The sequence below is a fragment of the Trichomycterus rosablanca genome, chromosome 22, assembly GCF_030014385.1.
Source record: "Trichomycterus rosablanca isolate fTriRos1 chromosome 22, fTriRos1.hap1, whole genome shotgun sequence".
Taxonomy (NCBI): domain Eukaryota; kingdom Metazoa; phylum Chordata; class Actinopteri; order Siluriformes; family Trichomycteridae; genus Trichomycterus; species Trichomycterus rosablanca.
This window is the reverse complement of record NC_086009.1, coordinates 20,603,748-20,620,517: the sequence shown is the minus strand read 5'-3', so window position 1 is coordinate 20,620,517 and position 16,770 is coordinate 20,603,748. Positions and strand designations below refer to the sequence as shown.

The 16,770-nt window shown below is 42.7% G+C and overlaps 1 protein-coding gene across 1 annotated transcript in view; it reads left to right on the top strand.

The window, feature by feature from the left end:
• The window catches only part of unc5a (unc-5 netrin receptor A), a 159,017-nt gene that overhangs the window by 86,429 nt on the left and 55,818 nt on the right, over nucleotides 1-16,770 (top strand). Inside the window, exons 3-5 of the mRNA XM_063018420.1 lie at nucleotides 9,896-10,039; nucleotides 12,522-12,625; nucleotides 14,359-14,539. Coding sequence (XP_062874490.1) covers nucleotides 9,896-10,039; nucleotides 12,522-12,625; nucleotides 14,359-14,539 — 429 coding nt within the window. The remainder of the gene's footprint in view (nucleotides 1-9,895; nucleotides 10,040-12,521; nucleotides 12,626-14,358; nucleotides 14,540-16,770) is intronic.

Genomic DNA, 16,770 nt, shown 5'->3' with positions numbered 1-16,770 from the left:
ATTGGATGCTGAGATTTGGAGCTAAAATGTCCCGACTCATCAACACAAAAACCTTATCCTGACTGTGAAGCATGGTGGAGGGTCAGTCACTCTTGTGCAGTCAGACGTGTTGATCTAAACGTTTGTTATTCAGTAGAAATCTTTGCTGAATCTGTAGGATTTATTTATGTATTTTACAGTGCATAATATTGTCAAAGGATTCAGGTATGGCAAACAAACAACAATAATAATAATAATAATAATAATAATAATAACAATAATAATTAATAATAATAATAATAATTAAAATAATTATTATTATTATATAGTTAAAATGATAATGATGATGATAATAGTAGTAGTTAAAATAACGGTTAAATCATAATAATAATAATTTAAATGATAACAATAACAACAACAATAATACTAATAATTAAAATAACAATAGTAATAATTAAAATGATAAAAATAAAATCAGCAGTAATAATCCCAAAAATAATAATAATAATTAAAAATAAAAACAATCATAATTAAAATATAATATTAATAATAAAAATGATAATAATAATTATTATTAAAATAATAATAATTAAAATAATAATGATAATAATAACAACAATAATTAAAATGATACATAATAATAATAATAACATTTGTTTGGACGCCTGGGTCAGAGCGAAGGGTCAGTTATCGTACGGCGTCCCTGGAGCCGAAAGGGTGAAGGGCACCGCTCAAAATCCCCAACAGTGGTTGCAGCAGAGCTGGAATTCAAACCCACAACCTTTCGATTTATTAGCTCAGAGGGTCCAAGGGTCCAGGAAAGAAACCCAGAGAGACGTAAACAAACGCTGAGTGTCTGAGGTAACCGGATGGGTTTGTAAATTCTGTAGCTGGTAATGAGCGAGCAGGTTTTTGTGAGGTGGGTTCAGTATTTATCACCCCTCAGCTCGCTGTTATCACCGGCTCTGTTCGTCATCACCTGATCTATAAATAGAGGAGCCACGCCGAGGAGCCGCTACAGACGTGATGGCTAAAAAGTCGATATAGAGTTATGATTTTTGAGAGAGCGGGTGGCGGTACGTGTCAGGCAGGAGCGGCGGCGGCAGGAGCGCTGACAGAGGCGACGGGTTAGGACGGGACTGTTTTGACAGGGTTTCTGAAGACCGGCCGTATTTTAGTAAGCTGTGAAATTAAACTGGGCTTCAGGATTGTGATGTTGAGCTTATATTATGTCTCTGCTGGTGGAGGAGAGTCTCAGACTAGCACTCGCCTCTTCCATCAAGTGTAAACTCCTTATAAAGAGCTTAAACCTTACAGAGAGTCACAGTTTGATCTCGGTGTTCCTTCACCGCTCGTGTCAGCGCCTAAGCCTGACAGTAGGAGTCGCTGTTTCAGCAGCAAAAAGGGTCTGGGTTTGATTCCCCTTTCTGTGTTCTCCCCGTGTCTGTGTGGGTTTCCTCCGGGTGCTCCAGTTTCCTCCCACAGTCCAAAGACATGAAGTGTGTGTGTGTGTATGTGATGGACTGGTGACCTGTCCAGGGTGTTTCCTGCCTTTAGCCCAGTAAATTGTACCCACTGTGACCTTGACCAGGGTAAAGCAGTGGTAAAATGGACAGTGAATGAATGAATGCATCTGAGTGGATAAGTAACTGGGTGACTGAGTGGATGAGTAAGTGAGTAAGTTAGTGAATTGGTAGGTTGGTAGGTAGGTTGGTAAATGGGTGGGTGAGTAAGTGAGTAAGTTAGTGAAAAGGTTAGTGAGTGAGTGAGTGGGTAAGTAAGTGAGTTAGTAAGTTAGTGAGTGGATGACTAAGTGAGTAGGTTAGTAAGTTAGTGACTGAGTGGGTGAATAAGTGAGTGAGTGAGTTAGTGGGTAGGTTAGTGAGTGAGTGAGTAAGTGTTTAAGTAGGTGAGTGAGTGAGTGACTGAGTGAGTGAGTTAGAGGGCAATTTAGTATCTCCAGTTAACCTGATGTCTTTGTACTATGGGAGGAAACCAGAGCACCCAGAGGAAACCCACACAGACGGGGGGGGGGGGGGGCATGCAAACTCCACACAGAAAGGGAATCAAACCTAGACCCTTCTTGCTGTGAGGCGACAGTGCTACCCACCACTTTGAGCGGTGACTGATACACCCGGCCCGACGAGCTCGGTGGAATCGTCTCCAGTTGTTGCTCGCAGCTGTTTGGGATGTTTAAACTAGCACGCTGACGTTAATTGGATTACCTTAAGTGCCTCTGTAGCGCCTCCCGGGTAAACGAGCCGCCGAGATGAAGGCGCCGGGCGAGAGAGCCGCGCCGATGAGCTTCAGGACGCTTCAGGATCTCCTCTCGTACCTGTAGCATGGCTAATTTATTACCCCAGGTGCTCATGGCGGATGGGGGGAGCGTTAGCGGCGAGCCAGCTGTCAGAACCAGACTCGTTAGGATTTTTCTGGCTGACGGGAGGCTTTAAATGTTACAGATGCTTCGGACTTCCTGTTGCATGAAGAGAAACACACACACACACACACACACACACACACACAGTGCTGAAATGCCCGGCGAAGATGCTAGGGACCAATTAGCAGGATTTAATTTGCCTTGCCCAGTTTCCCAGTGGTACCGTAGTGTTGAAGTAATCAGGTCCATTAGAGCGCCAGAAACTCACCCATCCGTATCATCCATTATTCCATTAGCGAGTTAGCTAATTGGCAGTCATCTACAGAGGTTAAACGAACAAACAGAAGCATCACAACCGTCTCACTTACCCAGAAAACTGGTACACAGATGAGAAGAGGGCGTGTCTAAATTCTTAGATCCCTTAAAATGCTCCTACTGAGGCGCCTTAATTCTGAGTGATGATCTGACTGAATAACGAGGGAGCGTCCGACGCCTCCTCAGCACTGAGGGCAATCCCAGCATTCTCCTCACAAAAAAACGACAAGCGTGGCGAATATTACGAACGCGGAGCAACCAACAGAGTTCCTTTCAAGTGTAAATAAATCCTCATTGATGTTTGATGTGTATAAAGGTGTGATTATACGAGTGTCGTTTATTAATCGTTTGTAAATTCGGGCGTCAGGGACAGTTTAAGCGTTTAAATTACACAGAGGGAGGCGTTAGCTGGCGTGCTAGCGTGGGTTTGAACGTCCTGAGGCTAACTGTGTTAGCTTAGTATGCTAAAACAGCGGTGACGTAAGTAGAGCGTCTAAATAATCTGCCTCATGAGCTCCATGTGTTATTAGAATCCTCCCTGCTGAGTCAGCTGATCACGTATCAAACAGTTCGTCTCATTGTAGGAGCTTTGAAAGCGCGGCTGCAAACCCAGAACATTCTGTAGCCTGTAAAAAGCACCACATCACATTATAAAGAAAATAAATGTAATATTTTATGATGTGTTCTGATGCAACCAGACTAAAATCCTGAACCCCTGCTGTGTGAGGTTGACGGTGGAGCGTTTTACACCCCCGGAGCGGCGCAGGTTTGCGAGTTTGGCTGACGGGCTGGAGGCCTGGGATGATGGTACGCGGCGTTGGCGTGTTGACTCGATTGCACCTCGTTAGCACCCGCGCCGAGCTGTGGCTGCGTTCCTGCTGCAGTATTTACAGGTGTTGCAGCGTTTAGCGCCGTGATTCCAGCGGCTCCGACGTTACAATGAATCAGGAAATCAGGTACGAGGCCAGAAGTTTGTAGACGCCTGAGCATCAGCTTGTTGAACGTGTGGTTTCAAAACAAGTATAACGACTCTGGAGGAGAACATGCAAACTTCACACAGAAAGGACCTGGACTGCCCCACCTGCTGTGAGGCGCCAGTGCTATTCATCAAGCCACTGTGCCGCCCACCTTTCCCTCCACCCCCAAATCAAGGCTTATGGACCACCCGGCAGATTTGGGATGAACCGGAATATCGACATGCTGTCATCTTTTGACTGAACAGGCACAAATTCCCATACACACACTTACTTCAAAGTCTGGTGAGAAGCTTCTCAGAAGGGCGGCACGCACAGGCCACTCATAAACAAGCTCCCGATGGGGCGTCCGAATACTTCTGGCCACATTTTCAGTCTCAGCTTTGATGTGGATGGGTGTGACGCATAGTGTGGACGCATCAGGAAAGGATTAAGGGCTAAAGTCGTCTGATACCCTTTCTGTTCTCCCTTTCACCCCCAAATCAAGGCTTGTGGACCACACGGCGGATTTGGAATGAACCGGAACATCAACATCAGACACGGTCGGGTGTCCGAATACTTTTGGCCACATTTTCAGTCTCAGCTTCTTTGGACGGGTGTGACGTGCTGTGTGGACGCATCAGGGAAGGAAAGGCGACTGCTCGCATCTTATTAAGGGCTAAAGTCGGTCTGATACCCCCCTTCACCCCCAAATCAAGGCTTGTGGACCACCCGGCGGATTTCAGAGATTAAGGGCTTTGATATCCGCCCCACCAGCGCATCATTGATGGGTACACAGCTCTGCCTTTGATCCTGTCTGATCCCATCCGAGTTCCGCCTGGTTCCAGGTCGTTTTTAATGACATTATTAGTACCGCTTCGATCCGGGGGTCGGCGCGGCGGATCGGAACGTGAGCCGGGATCACCGGGACGCTCCGGCCCGGGAGATGATAACGTGATTACGGCGTGTTAGTGGGTGAATGGGTTTTACATCCGGCGTGACATTATTGTGCGCGGCTAATGCGTTTCGAATGTGTTGTCTTGTTTGCGCCCGCGATAAACATCATTAGTGGCGTCGGGGCGATGATGCGGCCGATCGCGCCCGTCATGTTTAAGGTCAAGTGTGCGAGTGCGGCGTGTCAGCACATCACATCCACGCTGGAAAATGATAGAAAGCGGCTTTTCTCCGGCGCCGAGCATTTCTCCGGCGACCCCGACCCCCGTCGGCGCACGGGCCGCGCCTCTAATCCCCGTGAATCTCGGCGCATCGGGTCGTCCGCGCGCTCCCTTCCCTAATTGAATTTCCTCGGCCACAATGAAAACACGCTCTCACCCGCCGAGTCCCGCCCCACGCCCCTGATAAGCTAACGACCCCGGCGGAATTGAGGTCAGGCGTGGCGAAAACAAGAGGCGGCCAGGAGAAATACAGACGCCGGAGCTCTGAGTCAAATTCGAACGCATTCGGTGACATTTCTGTGAGACACACAGATACAGAACGTACACACGGACACAAACGCCGGGGGGGAAAGAGTCCCACGCTTAATGGATACCAGTACTGAATAATACATGGTGGTGCCACCGTGCCACGGTGAACATGATCGGCGCTACGAGATGTTTGGTTCCTGATGTAATCCGAAGCGCCGCTTATATAAACCATGTGAATATTTCTGCCCTGTACGCTTCAACATCTCAGCAGATGAATAAAGATGCATTAATGTGGTTCAGCAGCTCGTTTTCTGTTCTGGACGTCTCATACACTCACTCGGTGTTGATTATCTTCCTTCACTTGTTCTCAAAAGACTGAATGCGTCTTTCTTTTTTTTATTTTATTAATGTCGTAGAAATTTCCTACAAGTCTATGTAAACGTTTAGCTTTAGATTTACATTTCGGCATTTAGCAGACGCTCTTATCCAGAGCGACTTACAGAAGTGTTTCCATAGTGAACATTACCTTACTCTAGTTCAAGTAGACAACAGTCCAAGAACACAAATTTGCTAAAACCTGAAACCTGATAGAACCAAAGTTAGTGGGTTATTTTTTTAGCAAGAAATGAATGAGTGTTAGTAAGTAAGTACAAGTCAGCTTAAGTGCTTAGTAAAAAGGTGATGAAGGTTGTTAATCGTTTTTTAAAGACACTGAGAGAATCAGATGTTCGGACAGACAGAGGAAGCTTGTTCCACCACTTGGGTGCCAGTACAGAGAAAAGCCTTGAATCTTCCTTGAGTTCTGGGTGGAAGATCAAGTCGAGCGAGACTAGTGGCTCGGAGGTTCTGTGGTACAGAGCGGGGTTTGATTAGATCTCGAAGGTAGCTTGGAGTTGGTCCATGTTTGGCTTTGTAGGTGAGCATCAGTGTTTTAAACTGAATGTGTGCAGCTACAGGAAGCCAGTGAAGAGAACGCAGCAGTGGGGTGATGTGGCAGCAGTGGAGTGATGGTGTGGCAGCAGTGGGGTGATGATGTGGCAGCAGTGGGGTGATGATGTGGCAGCAGTAGGGTGATGTGAGGATGTGGCAGCAGTGGGGTGATGATGTGGCAGCAGTGGGGTGATGATGTGGCAGCAGTGGGGTGATGTGTGCAGCTACAGGAAGCCAGTGAAGAGAACGCAGCAGTGGGGTGATGTGGCAGCAGTGGGGTGATGGTGTGGCAGCAGTGGGGTGAGGATGAGGCAGCAGTGGGGTGATGTGGCAGTGTTTAGGTTGGTTAAAAACCAGGCGAGCAGCTGCATTTTGAATGAGCTGCAAGGGTTTAGTAGTGGACATAGGAGCACCTGCCAGGAGGGAGCTGCAGTTGTCCAGTTGTGAGATTACAAGTGACTGGACCACAATCTGAGTAGCTTCCATGAAGAGAAATGGTCGAATCTTCCTGATGTTCTAGAGACGGAACCGGCACCATCTTGCCATGTCGGCTACATGAGGAGAGAAGGTCAGCTGGTTATCCAGGACGACACCAAGGCTCCTTACATGATCAGATGGTCTGATCTGGGAGACATGAAGAGAGATGACTAGATCCTGGGTTGGAGATTGATCTCCAGGAATAAGTAACAGCTCTGTCTTGCTGGGATTGAGTTTTAGATGATGAGCCGACATCCATTGTGAGATATCTCGCAGACATGCTGAGATGCGAGCTGAGACCTGTGTGTCTGAAGGAGGAAATGACAGAATGAGCTGAGCATCATCTGCATAGGGGTGGTAAGAGAAGCCATGGGAGGCTATGACCTCACCCAGAGAGCGGGTATAGATAGAGAATAGAAGTGGGCCAAGCTTTAGGTGTAACTAGGCGTAGTGGGAAATGATACAGGAAATTACAAAACGGAGGCAGTAAATAAGTAAATAAAATGTTATTATAAAGAAATCAGTGCTTGCAGTGACATTACGTCCAGGAGTCGATATAAAACAGCTTTTAGTTTAACGTGACACACACGCAGCGTCCACATCCTTTTAAAAGTGCTTACTGTGATGTATCCGTTTAGGCGATGCTCGGAGCGAGGCGGGTTTACCATCTAACCAGAACCTTCAGGTCCGTTAACAACCCATCACAGGGCACGTGTGGGTGAGAGAGAAGATCCCGCTCTGATCCGCCACTGAATAAAAAAGCACTTTAGACCGACGTGGCGTCGCTTCGTAAACACATCGCTCCCTGAAGGATTCCACCGAGCCACCACCTATAAAATCAAACACACTTAAATAAGAGTTTCAGCGAACAATTGAACGTTCACCACGTTCCACCTACGGCAGATACCATCCATCATCCATCATTCAGCATCAGAGTCTGAGGTTAGCTCCTGCGCTCGCTACCAGGCTAATAGAACTTACAAGTAATAAAATGATTCTTCAGAATGGCGGTACTGTAGTGCAGAGGGTTTTGTTGTTGTTAAAATAGTTGGTGGGTAGCACTGTTGCCTCACAGCGAGAAGGTCCTGGGTTCCAGTCCCAGGTGGAGCAGTCTGGGTCCTTTCTGTGTAGAGTTTGCATGTTCTCCCCGTGTCTGCGTGGGTTCCCTCTCACAATCCGATTTTTTTTTACCGGCGACCTGTATGGGATGTTTTTTACCTTTCGCCCAGTAAATCATACCCACTGCGACCCTGACCAGGATAAAGCGATGGAAAAACAGACAATTAAAGAATGAATGGGAATTAATTGTATTTGTTTTTGATTATGTATTTTAAAAAAGAATTTAGTGCTAAAATGTCTGCATTTAAAGCAACCAAACAGTGAGGCAGTGAGGAGAGTTAGTCACATCGCTATTCCATCATGACTTTGTGATGGTTGGCTACACAAAACACTCCGTCTCATGTCGCCAGTATCAGACTAGCACCTGATAATGAGGTCCACATCGTCATGTGGTCAATCACTGTTGTCATGTGGGCGCCTCATCACGCGCCCAAAGTAACTTAACTCACCAGACTTAATGTGGTTCAGAAGCTTCTGTCCTGTTCTGGCCCTCTCTTGCACTCGCTCAGTGGTGATCATCTTCCGTACGTGGCTACTTGACAGCATAAGGTGGCTGAGGACCCTCGACTGACTCAGGATTTAAAGACGGTTCCTTCTTAGTGGTCTTCGTTGTTTTGGTGGTCATTGTTCTTAAAATGTACACTGCACACGCCACTAATAAAATATAAGGACAATATGCAAAAGAAATGGGGTGAAAATCGTGAAATTATAAAAAATAGCGGGAGAGAGGTTCAAGCGCGTCTTACTCCATCCTCACGCTTAACCGGAAGTTCTTGGTTGTAATTTATACCAAATACCAAAGACTTTAATCAGGCCGAAATGAAAACAGTCCTCAAGGAATGTAAACTAAATTATGAGAATTACCTAGCTTACCTGCCACGAATATAACCACTTTGTAAGCATGGCGTAAAACATCTAAATAAATAAATAAATGCAATAAAATAATGTAGGCATTGAATGTGTGTGTAAATATTTTGGGTAGCAGCACCAGTTGTCAGGAACATTAGCTTTAGCTCCAGTCCGAAACAGTGGCCGAATAAAAACACCGTATTCAGTCTGATCATGTGGACTCGGTGTAGAAGCAGATTTGATGTTTGGCCGCACTATTATTGTACTCTCAGCGTTTAGCATGAAACCCGGCGGGTAGGAAAGATCAGCAGCGTCTGCGCAGGCTTAGAGGACGGAAACGTCTATAAGCGGGAGAAAACACAGCAGGAATATTAAACCAGGGAGGAAGAGATAAAGCCGAGAGGAGGACGGCGGCGGCGCGGAGGAACCGGGAGACACGGCCGACTTCAAGGTCACGCGTTTGTATTAGGAGATGAGCGATAGCCGGGGGGGACGATATCACAGAGTCTCTCAGATAATACCAGGAAAAATTATCTCCCTCTAATTCACACACACACACACACACTCACACACACACACACACACTCACACTCACACACACACACACACACACACACACTCACACTCACACACACACACACACACACACACTCACACACCCACACCATGCATGATGTGTTAACTCATAACTGTCAGCACCAAATTACATTATTGTGTTGGATGTCTTCACAACATCAACTGACAAACAATCCCAGTATCACATCCATCCCAGTATCAGATCAGTCCCAGTATCAAACAATCCCAGTATCAGATCCGTCCCAGTATCAGATCAGTCCTAGTATCAGATCAGTCCCAGTATCAAACAATCCCAGTATCAGATCCGTCCCAGTATCAGATCAGTCCCAGTATCAAAACAATCCCAGTATCAGATCAGTCCCAGTATCAAAACAATCCCAGTATCAAACAGTCCCACTATCTAAAAAGTCCCAGTATCAGATCAGTCCCAGTATCAAAACAGTCCCAGTATCAGATCAGTCCCGGTATTAGATCAGTCCCAGTGTCAATACAATACCAGTATTAGATCAGTCCCAGTATCAAAACAATCCCAGTATCAGATCAGTCCCAGTATCTAAACAGTCCCAGTATCAAAACAATCACAGTATCAAACAGTCCCACTATCTAAAAAGTCTCAGTATCAGATCAGTCCCAGTATCAAAACAGTCCCAGTATCAGATCCGTCCCAGTATCAATACAATACCAGTATTAGATCAGTCCCGGTATTAGATCAGTCCCAGTATCAATACAGTCCCAGTATCAGATCAGTCCCAGTATGAAAACATCTCCATCTCCCTCCCCTCACAGAGTCGATCATGTCTGGCCGGCAGATTAGAACCCAGGTAGTTAGTGTACCACACCGCTGCACCACCATATCAAAAACAGCATTAATAATTGTATTCGTTCCTCCTCAGGTTTGCCGGTGATGCAGGTGAAGATCGACATCTCACGCCAGCAGGTGGAGAAGATCTTCGGACTGGAGGATTACTGGTGCCAGTGCGTGGCCTGGAGCACCACAGGAACCCAGAAGAGCCAGAAAGCGTACGTCCGCATCGCCTGTAAGTTCTGCACTAACACACATCAGGACCCACAAGGCTGCAGCCCCACGTCCGCCGGCCACCGACACCAGCATGGACGGGCGTCAGATTGCACAATCCATGAGTTCCATGAGGAGCAAATACAATCGGACTCTGGTCCACACTGGTGTCGGTGGCCGGCGGATAAAGATGGAAACGCCGTAACGCGCGTGGCCGGTAACGTGGCGCAGCTTCAGGAAACTGTCGCCCTTGTCGGAACGTCCACGTGTGAAGACATCACCGCCTGTCGTTTTGCACGCCTGTCCAGAACAATCAGGGCGTCACGGAGACCGAGCGGCGACGCGCGACCCGCCTCATCCGGCCTAATTAGAGACGATTTAACGCTTTAAAGAGGCACGACGGGCGAATTCGTCCTCACGTGTCAATCTGAGAGAGAAACCTCGACGAGGTTATTAATATAAATAAATATAAATATAATTACATATAAAAATAAATATAAATAAATATAAAAATAATTCAATATAAAAATAAATACAATTAAATATGAAAATAAATATAAATAAATATAAAAATAATTACATATAAATAAATATAATTAAATATAAAAATAAAAATAAATATCAATAAATACTAATATAAATAAATATAGATATAATTAAGTATAAAAATAAAAATAAATATCAATAAATACTAATATAAATAAATATAAATATAAAAATAAATAAATATAATAAAATACAAATATAATTAAATATAAATATAGAAAATAAATTTAAATAAATATAAAAATAAATATAAATAAATATAAAAATACTGGAACTGATCTGATACTTGGACTGAGCTGATACGGGGACTGATTTAATACTGGGACTGATTTAATACTGGGACTGATCTGATACTGGGACTGAGGGTGGCACGGTGGCTTAGTGGGTAGCACTGTCGCCTCACAGCAAGAAGGTCCTGGGTTCGAACCCCAGGTGGGGAGGTCCGGGTCCTTTCTGTGTGGAGTTTACTCCGGGTGCTCCGGTTTCCTCCCACAGTCCAAAGACGTGCAAGTGAGGTGAATTGAAGATACTAAATTGTCCAAGACTGTGCTTGATATAAACTTGTGAACTGATAAACCTTGTGTAATGAATAACCACCGTTCCTGTCATGAATGTAACCACAGTGTAAAAACATGACGTTAAAATCCTAATAAATAAATAAATACTGGGACTGATCTGATATTGGAGCAGCTTTTTTACAGATTCCAGCCTGTAAATGTAAGTATAATAAAAGAACGAATCAGTTTTTAACTGATGGGACTCTGGGACTCACAATCGAAGCTTTTTTCTCTCTTGTAAAGACGATAACCGCCCATCACATGATCTTACGGTTACTAATCACGTTATCATGAGCTGGATATGGAAGCCGGATGTCCTCTGGAGGCAATTACCCATCACAGATTAGTGAATTATCACGCTGCGAGCCGGTTCCCATCAAACTTTATAATCAGAGGCTAAATAAGTCGTACGAACCATCAAAATCAATCAGCCTGCGGGGAAACGCACCTCAAGTGGTCAGAACGACTGACCGAATGTCATTCAGAGTTCTTATTTTTAAATTGTAGAGCCATGACACTAATATGTTCAGGGCTGAACCTCTAAGCTCCCATTTCCTAATTCCAAGACCAAACCCTCCAACTGTTTGTACCTGTTCCATTAACTAAGCTCTTAGATTAACTAGCAAAGTTTCCAGCTTTCATTTCCAGCAGCAAAGCTCATAGCTTCCAGTTCCCAGTTCCAGAACCAAAGCTCTTTGCTCTAGGTTAAAGAGTCGAAGCTCCCAGTTCCACAATCAGAACTACCAGTTCCAGCATCAAAGGGTCCTGTTTAGATAATAATCAATCAGTGTTATATGATAGGATATTATTATTATTATTATTATTATTATTTATTATTATTATTATTATTATTATTATTATTATTATTATTACTATTATTATTATATGATAGAGTATTATTATTATTATTATTATATGATGGTGTATTATTATTATTATTATTATTATTATTATTATTATATGATTGGTATTATTATTATTATTATTATTATTATTACTATTATTATTATATGATAGACTATTATTATTATTATTATTATTATTGTTATATGATGGGGTATTATTATTATTATTATATAAATAAGTAATATTATTTATTATTATTATTATTATTATTATTATTATTATTATTATTATATGATGGGATATTATTATTATTATTATTATTATATGATGGGGTATTATTATTATTATTATTATATGATGGGGTATTATTATTATTATTATTATTATATGATGGGGTATTATTATTATTATTATTATTATTATTATTATTATTATACGATGGGTTACTAATATTAATGCATTTAATGTTGTCTCTCATGTTGATGTAAATAAGAACCTTTAACTGGTTCTTGTTTGATTTGGAGTTAGCATCTCCCTGATGTTTCTGCTCCTCAGACCTGAGAAAGAACTTCGAGGAGGAGCCGCTGGGTAAAGAAGTCGCCCTCGACCAGGAGGTGCTGCTCCGCTGTCATCCACCGGAGGGCGTCCCCACAGCTGAGGTGAGACAGGAAGCGTGTTTATGGATAAAGACATCTGCTCGTTATCCCGCTCATCTGAATCACCGGCGCACCTGTACGGAGCGGAATTAGCGCCCGTGCCGTTAGTCCAGCGTGGCGGAGAGGCGCCGGTGGGTTTGGCAGCTCCATCAGGTGTATTAATAATGCAGACAGATTTGCGGAGGGCACGGGCCTCACCAGACTGCGCCCAGCTGCTTCTGCTAATGCCGTCCATCCGAGCTGCCAACCGTCCCAAAAACAACAGCAGTTCCCACAGACGGGCGCCGCGTGAAATATTTCAATCCAAGCTGAGTCAGTTCATCCAAATCAACGGAAAAATTATTCAGTCAGTCCATTTCTGTTTCCTGTCAAAGAACCCGAGATCTTACAGGGACAAAAAAACTAAACAATGTTAGCAAAGGATCTTTATATCAATAAAATAATAAATCTTTATATATTCTATACATATTTATTGCTTAATTATGTATAAACACAATTATTGTCATAATTTTAATTGCTACAGGAACATGTTTACCGTTCTGTAAACATTGTTAAATAAAACACTTGAGCTGATTGACAGGCTCAGGCCATCATTGGTTCATACTGTGTTTCAGGATGCACCACAATACAGATTTCAATAGGAGGCATCTGGCAGGCCAGTCTATCACCTGCACATCTTACTACAAAGCAACACTGTCGTAATGTGCAGAAAGTGGCTTGTGCAGCATCACATTAGGAATTAGTGCAATTTCCAGACACTGTAACAGTTAAGGTACTGGACTAGTTGACTAGTAATCAGAAGGCTGCCGGTTCAAGCCCCACAATTACCACAGTGCCACTATTGGGCCCCTGAGCAACTCTCGATTGCTTAAAATTCAGTCTTGAATTGTATTCAGTCATAACTTTAAGTCGCTTTGTTAAAAGAAAGAAAAAAGAAAGAAACAGAAAAAAGGAAGAAAGAAAAAAATGAAAAGAAAGAAATGAAAAGAAATAAAGAAATTAAAAGAAAAGAAGGAAATTAGAAGAAAAGAAAGAAATAAAAAGAAGAAAAAAGAAAGAAAGAAATTAAAAGAAAAGAAAGAAATTAAAAAGAAGAAAAAAATTAAAAGAAAAAGAAAGAAATGAAAAGAAACAAAGAAAAAACTAAAGAAAAAGAGAGAAAAAAAAAGAAAGAAAATTAAAAGAAAGAATTAAAAGAAAGTAAGGAAAAAACAAAAAAAGAAAGAAAAACTAAATATTGAAAGAAAAAAAGAAAATTGGAAGAAATAAAGAAACAAATTAAAAGGAATAAAATTAAAGAACTAAAGGCCTTTAACCCTCAACTGCTTAAAATGTATTCAGTCATAACTGTATGTTGATATTTGCTTGTGAATTTTATTTTATTATTATTGAAATTCCCCTGAACACTTTTAGCTACTTAATCTTAATTCTATGCTATTTTCACTTGGTCCTGAATTGCTCTGACTTTAAACCATGAGAAGTGATGGTGTGTAGAATCTCGGGGTTTATTACTGAATCTGTGATTGAATCCACACTGCTTTGCTTTTTGAATGAGTTCTGAGCTGTGAGTAGAAAATAAAAGCAGAATTTAATCCTCCGATCCACCTCACGATGATAAAATGAACTCGAGCTGGAAGTCGTTCAGACTTCTCGGACGCTGAAGAGCAATTTGAGGACCAAACAAAAGCAGCCGGAGGATTTTTATTGTTGGTGTGTTTGTGCGTGTGATTCGGCAGGTGGAGTGGCAGAGGAACGACGAGCTGATCGACCCCAGGACTGACCCCAATTTCTTCATCACAGTGGACCATAATCTCATCATCAAACAGGCCCGGCTGGCCGACACCGGGAACTACACCTGTGTGGCCAAGAACATTGTGGCTCGGCGGAAAAGCTCCTCGGCCGCCGTGATTGTCTACGGTACGTCTCCTCTCTACCCCCCCGTCCCTCTATCACCCCCCACCCCCCCCCCACGCTACTCACACAAAAACTGGAGATGGTGTTTGACCCCCGGAGTTGAGAGTAAATCAGCTCGAGTCTGAATGATGGACAGTTCAGCTCCAAACACAAAGAGCTAATCAAAATATTCATTACATTACATGTTTTTATATAGAAATACTATTTGTGTGTATAGTGCCGTATCGTGCAAAAATTATATTAAAAAAAGATTTAAGTAAATGATGAAAGGAAGACAGAGGTACATGGAAAAAGGACACAAAGAAAGGAGAGCGAGACAAAGCACAAATAAAAAAAGAGAAAAAAGAAAAGAGGAAGAAAAATTCAAACAATGAGAAAGAAAGAAAGAAAGAAAGAAAGAAAGAAAGAAAGAAAGAAAGAAAGAAAGAAAGAAAGAAAGAAAGAAAGAAAGAAAATAAAAAGAGGAAGGAAGAAATGAAAAGAGGGGAATAAAAAGAGGAAATAAATAAAAAGGAAATTAAAAAAAGAGTAAGGAAGGAAGGATAGAAAAAAGGAAGGACATAAGGAAGAAAGGAAATAAAAAGAGGAAGGAAAAAAAGAAGAAGTAAATATAAAGAGGAAGAAAGGGGATGGGAGAAAAGAGAAGGAAGTTCGGAAGGAATTTTCTTCATTCGTTTGCTCGTTCGTTAGGAAGGAAGGAAGGAAATAAAAAGAGGAAGGAAAGGAGAAAGCAGGCGGATGAACGTGGCTGGTGGATGGAAGGAAATAAAAAGAGGAAGGAAGGAAGGGTGGGTGGGTAGAATGTGGCAAAAAATTATTTAAAAGTTAAATAAATAAAACAGAAACTGAAGTGAAATGAACGAGCAGTTTTGCTGTAGTTGAAGTCACTTTGTGTCTGAGGAGCACAAAAAAAGAAGAAAAGGAAGGAAAATTTTAAGCAATGGAAAAAGAAGGAAATAAGGAAATAAAAAGAGGAGGAAAGGAAGTAAAAAGAGGAAGGAATTAAAAGGCGGAAGGAAGAAAGTTTAGAAGGAAGGGTGAAAATAAAAAGAAGAAGGAAGGAGGGAGGGAAATAGGAAGGAAATAAAAAGAGAAAGGAATGATAGAAAGGAAGTTAGGAAAAGAGGAGGAAGGAAGAAGGAAAGGAAAAAGCAGGCAGGTGAACGTGGCAGGAGAAAAACTGAGATAAACAGAATAAAGTGGAATGATTGAGCTGTTCTGCTGTAACTGACGTCACTTCATGTCTGAGGAGCTTAAATAAAGAAATAAAGAAATATAGTTTATTAAAGTAAACAGTGTTTAATGATGAATAATGAACTGAAAGTACAAAGCTGAGCGCTAGCATGAGAAAATTAGCATCGGAGTAAATGGCTAGCTCTCGGGGCCTGGCGGGACGCTGCATCAGAACTCCTACTGAAACCTAATTATGAATCGGGTCGCTAAGCTAGCTGACCTTTATCATTATGCGCAGATTTAGCCGATTCCTTATTGCGGCGCCAGGTCTTAGGACTCCCGGGGCTAAAGCTAGCATACATTAAAGGAACAGGAACATAACGGTCTGGGCTAATCAGGGCGCGGTCAGTCACTCCGAGGCAGAACGTGTGGCAGAAAATCAAACGTTCCGGCCTCCCGTGGGGCGGCGGAACGAGGGCGACGCAAATCAGGGTCGCTTATCGATCAGATTACCAGATCGGAATAATCGGATCTGAAAGCGGAGCGACTCGATTTACGATGAGGTGAAAAGTTTACGTACGGGTCTGTGTTTTATCGTTTTGATGTTACGTACGGGTCTGTGTTTTATCGTTTTGATGTTACGTACGGGTCTGTGTTTTATCGTTTTAATGTTACGTACAGGTCTGTGTTTTATCATTTTAATGTTACGTACAGGTCTGTGTTTTATTGTTTTATAAGCAATAAATCAAATCATGAGATAAAAATGATAATTACGGTGAAGTATGACTGGATGTTGAATTTGATCAAATGAATCTAAAGCTGGATGTGAATGCCACAGTGCCAGCGTTCTCACCTCATTGTTTGCTTTTTTGACGCGTCAATCAGTTCGCAGTCCTCACCCCGAGCCGGAAAAATAGAAAATAATTGGTAGGTTTGCCTGGTGGGTCGTAAAAGTCGTCAGGTTGGAATTGCGCAGCGCCGGCTGAAATGACGGCCAATTTGGCACCATTGTATAAATTAATTACAGAAATATTCTGACTGAATAGCTTTTCATCAGAGGG